This window comes from Coregonus lavaretus, assembly GCF_964263955.1.
Source record: "Coregonus lavaretus genome assembly, chromosome: 20".
Classification (NCBI taxonomy): Eukaryota; Metazoa; Chordata; class Actinopteri; order Salmoniformes; family Salmonidae; genus Coregonus; species Coregonus lavaretus.
The window spans coordinates 35562947-35569877 of NC_140007.1; the positions used below are offsets into that span (position 1 = coordinate 35562947).

Consider the following 6931-nt stretch of genomic DNA (forward strand, 5'->3'; position numbering starts at 1 on the left):
GTCTGGACCGTGCGTAGGCATATCACCAAGGGGACTAGGAGTCATACCGCGTAATTTAGAGTAGCAGAGCATCAACCAGTCATTGCGCTTCTTCTTCTCAGATTGAAGCCCTCATGCAGCCCTCTATTTCGGATGATTATTTTAGTCACAAACACCATGTAAAAGAAAATGAGACAAAGATAAAATAAACAGGATTATAATTTCGATCAATTGTAAACGTTTGAAGATCTAGATGTTGTTGAAAATATGTCTTTCACCGATATAGCATACGGCTGGATCCAATAAGAATTTTAACGCGTCAGAAACGTCTGCGGCGGGGGACCAGAGAGGAGGACTCGGAACTTCATTCGGAGAGCGTCTTTTTAAAAATGGTGCTGTTACGGTTGTTGGATAAGGTGATGGTAAACTCTCTTGTTCTTATGTTCAGTTTGGCGTTGATCTCTGAGTTTGTGGGAGCTCAGAATGACACAGAGCCTGTAGTCCTGGAGGGCAAATGTCTTGTGGTTTGCGACTCTAATCCGACTACGGATTGGAAGGGCTCGTCCTCTCCTCTTGGCATTTCGGTGCGTGCGGCAAACTCCAAGGTCGCCTTTTCTGCGGTCCGGAGCAACAATCACGAACCGTCGGAGATGAGCAATAAAACAAGAATCATATACTTCGACCAAGTAAGACGGTTTTGTATGTTTTTGAGACAGTATATAATGTTTCATTTTACTTCAACTTTATAACATCAAAGTTGCACTGATAAAACTGCGCTGCAATGCTGTGTAGGATCAACGTTGTAGGCTACACAGTGACAGGTTATTTTCCCAGCAAAACTCAATTGAAATAATTAAAAATATATCATTTGGAAGAGTCTAAAAGGTGGTTTAGAGAGCAACCTACATTGATTAATAATAGTTAATGATTGATTGACTGATTGGTTAATTTGAATTTGAATGGTTGATCAATAATAATGACAAAGCTCACATGTGATCAAACACAATAAAGGGCTATAAATGACCTGCAGGCAGCAGCATAGGTTCATCTGAGAATAGGACATAGCACACTCACTGTCACAATCACACATGCACCTGAATTTACCCCTCATTCTTTACACACAGACACACAGACACACACACACACACACACACACACACACACACACACACACACACACACACACACACACACACACACACACACACACACACACACACACACACACACACACACACACACACACACACACACACACACACACACACACACACACACACACACACACACACACATAGTAGAGATGCTTGGTTTGGCTTCATCAATTTGATTGGGTGGTACCAGGGCCGTTTGTAGCGTTTTGGGGGCCCTAAGCTAGATTTGGTTGAGGGGCCCCCCCACCATGCAGGCAAAACATTTTAGTGGCCCCCCTCTTGGCGGCGGAGAGAAAACTGTGCAGCTTTTTTAAAGCACATTTTATGCAATTCTACACATTTTTCAATTGGGCAGAGAGAAAATGCTGCAGTTTTTAAATGAATTTAATGCAATTCTATTCATTTTGCCATGGGGTGGAGAGGAAACTTTGCAGTTTCAAAGCTAATTTTCTGCAGTTCTACACATTTGCCATGGGATGGAGAGAACATTTAGCAGATTTAAAGCTAATTCAGTAATTTGGCCATGATTACTACAATGTTTAGATAGCTGGCTAGCACAGGAGGTTGGTGGCACCTTAATTGGGGAGGACAGGCTCGTGGTAACGGCTGGAGAGGAATTAGTGGAATGGTATCAAATACATCAAACACATGGTTTCCATGTGTTTGATACCATTCCAATCGCTCCGTTCCAGCCATTATTATGAGCCATCCTCCCATCAGCAGCCTCCACTGCTGGCTAGACTAACTTACCGAGCAATCTATAAAATGTTGGGCTAATTGAGTGACTGTCAGTGACTGACATAACAAGAGGAAACTGCTGATGTAATACCACGTTTTGAAATTACACGTTGTGTATTCGACTATCCTAACTAAGAACTACTATCCTAACTCCACTATCCTAACTGACTTCCTCTTTTGGGTTGGGGGCCCGCTAGCGGCTGCAGAGACCTAAGCATGTCACTTATGCCTAGAAACGGCACTGGTGGTACTTACAGACTGTGATAATCACACACCAGCTGAGCAGCGCTGTTGATTTATATGAACATGATGGGAATAAATCGTTCTTGTTAAAGCCACCTTGTTCAAGCAAGCTCTCAATTGAGATAGTGCCATATTTATTTAAGTAAATGCAGTACATTTAAAGGTTTTTCCCTGTTTGAATGATCCTAAAATCACAGTGATAGTACAACTCCTGGTGGCACCTCAACTGGCAGGACCTTACATACTGAGTCATAAGCTGCATGGAGTGTCACATCACATGATTAAAACTGTCAGTACATTTTGAGGGGTCTACGACCGCTGAAATATCAGATTTAACACAACAGTCTTGTCACCATAATTTGAGTGTGACCAGATGAAAAGCTGGTGGTTAAGCCACAATTATTTGAATAGTCAGTTGAATCATTGAGGAGAATATTTATTCATCTTCTAAAATGCTTTATTCTTCTTTCTCTAGGTTCTTGTGAATATAGGCAACTATTTCACATTGGAGTCAGTGTTTTTGTCTCCCAGAAAAGGGATCTACAGTTTTAATTTTCACGTTATAAAAGTGTACCAGAGCCAGACTATACAGGTAAGCAATTTTGGCCTAATTGTTTCAGCAATTTAGCTCCAGTTATGATATCATTTGATTCCCCAGAGACATAATTTGCTATACATTTGCTATGGCTACATAGGGCCTTGTAATGGAGTTATTACAGTGTATTACAGATTAGGAAATGTGTCTAAGACTATTGTGTCTAAATCTATTCTGAACTATTTCCTGTGTAGGACTATTTGGACATTTTGGATTTGAATTGACAGAATGGTGCACTGCAGGTTATGAGAGGAAGCTGAAACAAATCTCTGACAAATAACTTCATTTCAATAGATGAGATTACCTGTGTTAATGTTAGGAAAATGTACTGTAAAACATTCATGGGAAATAACAGCCACTGCACGGATAATCTTCTAATTTGGTGATGTATGTTTACACAATTGTAGCCTCAATTTCTAGTCTTTTCATTGCGAAGCTCCAAATCCTGGAGAATTCTGAGCTCTCTCTGGGTGTGAAAAGTGGGAGGAGACTACATGAGTTTATTAAACATACCATCTTATTATTCTGGCTATTTAAGAGAGTGACAAAACTAAGCTAAACAATAATGTTGTTTTTTCAAAGTACATCGTCAAGGGAATGGCTTCTGCATACTGTACATATTCTAACCAATAACAGTAGTGAATAGCAAATTGCTACAGTGAGTAGCTGTGGATGATTACAATGTTTGGCTATGGGCTTGCAGTAATATCATGGCAAGATATTATAGTATAGAACTATAGGGACATTAACTGCATTTCTCCCCTGTCTCGTTCATGTTTGCTCATTGCTGTCTCTTTGGGTCATCCAGGTGAACTTAATGTTGAATGGGAAACCTGTCATCTCAGCTTTTGCGGGTGACAAAGACGTAACTCGAGAGGCAGCCACAAATGGAGTTCTGCTCTTTTTGGATAAAGAGGACAAAGTCTACCTTAAACTGGAGAAGGGGAATCTAGTTGGCGGATGGCAATACTCTACATTCTCTGGTTTCCTTGTTTTCCCTCTGTAAAAAGAAAGAAAACCCCACCATTCAAATGACTTTATCAACAATGTGTTGTCACTGTATAATTAAAACATTTCTACATCAGTTGGATCTAGCCAAAGGATGGATTATATTATGTTCCGTGGTCATGGATTGCTACAGAGACAAGAAAAGAGACATTGAAAAGGGTTGATGTTTGATGGAAATGGGAATCCCTCTATAAATGCAATACTACTACAGAAAATGTCGTAGTACAGCTCATTGCTATGCTCCTATTACTTGACAACTTCAACAGAGGAACCACACTTCACAACAATTCTTCCCTCACAAACTTAACAGTCCCAGAATATGTTTAGCATAGTATATTCTAAAAAGTTTACATGACAGACCTTTCTAAGTTACCATGCCTCTTTTTAGGATGTCTCCTTTGGGAGAAATTGATTTGTTTCTCTTAGCAAGTTTGGCATGTGTGGTATTACAACGCCGAATTCAGAGCAAAGTCTATCATCCAACTATGAAATGACCGCCTCCTTGCATGTACAGTCACACACGCTCTCTATAGAAGTGATAATTAGTGACACTTGTCTTCATTTGGAGAGTGTCATTCTAACACCAGGATTAACTTGTGAAATGAGTCTGACAATGGAGGTATTGAATTAATGATTTAATGCACCTTTAAATGAGACCAGGTAGATTTAATCAGATACATTTATCAGTCAAGGAGAAAACGCTCTGGGAAAGTAGACACAACCAGAAAGTTAGAAAAGGCTTGAGTACACCAGGGCCATTTAGCAGTGACAAATCCTGTATCGCCTGATGAAACAAAACGTTTTCATTGCGTAGGACTGCATCAGAGAAGCAGGTCATTGCAAAGATCAACAGCACCAGTTTGTTTTGTCTGGCCATTCTCATTACAAGAAGAGATCTGGCTATTAAACAACCATACATCTAAACAGATGTTGTAGATGCAATATTGTCATTGAACTGAGAGGTAGTGGAGGCTCAAGTTCATGCTCAAGAGTTGGACATACTGCAATAGGTCTGGCCTTTTGACGTCACTATTGACCTCCCTGTCATGTGTTGGTTAGAACTTTTACCTTAGATGGGTACATCAGTGGAGGCATGTGTGATGCTTCGTTGAAGAGATCACAATTGTATACTGTATGTTAGCAGTTGATTTTATGCACAACAATTTATTTATTCATTGAATATTTACGCATTGGTTTATTCATAATAGTTTTGTGAATTTAAATACTTATTTGAATGAACAGATTTGGCATTTACAGCCAATGATTTCAATTTTCTATGTCGTCAATGACTGCCACATAGCCTGTAGCATCTGCAAACCATGTGAAATTCCTTCTTACCGTTTGTTTACAGTGCATTTTACAATATTCTTTTTTTTTAAAACAACATTTTAAATAATTGGGAGATTTGAAAAGATAATTATTTGATCCAATCTATCAACAGATGAAATGTAAAGAAATAAGGTGTGTGAAACGTGAAGAATGTAGATTGTTCCAAAAGACTAGACATTTTCCACACAAACGTAATCTCACTCACATTCTCTAACCTTTCCCCCTAAAATACACCTAGGGAAAGTATCCTGTTTGCCATTTTGCATTGATGGAACAGCTGTTGTGTTCACTCTTGAATTTATGTAACTGTATGGTCAACAAAAATATTTCCTGAGTAAATATAATGGCACTACACATATTTCTTGAGTTATATTATCTAAACTCAGAATAGTGTGATTTTCTCATAACATATTCCTGAGCTGACAATCGTTTTTTGTGCATATACTGTAACTTTCATGGTTGTGAGAATATATGTTTTGTGTGTGAATGTTATGCCTCTGTGGATCTCAAAAGAGTGTCACTAGAGAAATGAATGGTTTGGCCTATTTCACAATTCCACGGCTGGCAGCTCAAGTCACTTTAACGTTGCTGCATATAGGCCTATTGTGCGATCGTTTTAGGCACAGCTCTCAAATTAAGATGTTTTACTACTGGATTCCTTTCTTTCAACACATGAATGATGACTCCCACCAAGAAACTACACCTTGGATGGTAGCTAAACAGTAAAAGTGCATTACATAAACTGGATATGAGACATTTCATTTGTGAAATAAAAATGTTATGATGGACTGAACACTATTACATGGCCTCATTATGGACACTGGAGAAGAATACAACTCAGTATTGTATTTCAAATTAATGAATGCACAGAATGGTGTAAAAAAATGTTTCGTCTGTTGTGGCTTCTATAATGTGATAAGTATTGAGTGACTCAAATTAAGTATGACTGATTTTAATTGAAAGTATTTGCAATTTATGATCTATTCACATTTTAAAATTGAAATCCCTTACAATCGAGAATCTAACTCCCCTTCACTTGATTGAGAGACAATTTACCCAAACAATTTATACTTATGTCAACGGATTGGCACGAAACCCAAACTAGCAACAGTTTTTCTATTCTATTGTAGTAGCCTGGTTATTAGGCATGCATCAATCCAATATTATGCATTGTGGTTGTATGAACAACCCCAAATAGGTTTTGTTTAGGGATCCAAGTATTCAACATACCACATGAAGCTATGTAATCCATGTAACAAACCATTGGTACAGATATGTATTGAAAAACATGGATGGATTATTGTTGAGATTTCCAATAGCCTTATCATGCAGGCATATTGTATTTCTGTCAAATTAAATTTGAGGCATCTGTGTTGAATTGTGGTCTTTATTGGTATACAATAATGTCAGAAAAAAGAATTTGATTTATCACCAACATAACGTCATAATCATATTTAGGCCACGTTCATGTTCTCTGGGTTTTAGAGTGTGGGTCTGTCTTACAACTATCTTTACTTGAATTGATGTAATAATGTGAATAAATTATGATGATTCAGAATCAGCTATTCTCTCAGATAGATGAATTTATGATCAAATAATTAATCACTTCATAATACCAACTATTTGGAATTTGACAAAGGTACCTGTTGCTTATGAAGTGAGAAGTTTGATATTCATTTCCATTGTAGAAAGGAGAGACATTACTCTTGAGGTACTGTTTCTTGTCTTGGGCTTTCATCAGCAGGGTCGTTCCACCAATTTGGTTCCTTTTGAGAAGTGTAACTTGGTGAAAAAAAACTTTTGATTTCACCTATTTTGAACATAAAGACAACATGTTCAACTTCATAAAAACACGTTTCCCATCTCAAGAGGTTAAATAAAAAGA

At 38.1% G+C, this 6931-nt stretch overlaps 1 protein-coding gene across 1 annotated transcript; it reads left to right on the forward strand.

Moving 5' to 3' along the window:
- Positions 1-368: 368 nt before the first annotated feature.
- On the forward strand, positions 369-3715 carry cbln4 (cerebellin 4 precursor; the record flags this gene model as incomplete). Its single annotated transcript, XM_084184142.1, has 3 exons — positions 369-665; positions 2590-2706; positions 3518-3715. The coding sequence occupies 3 exons, from the start codon at positions 369-371 to the stop codon at positions 3713-3715; spliced, it is 612 nt and encodes a 203-aa protein (XP_084040268.1).
- Positions 3716-6931: the final 3216 nt, after the last annotated feature.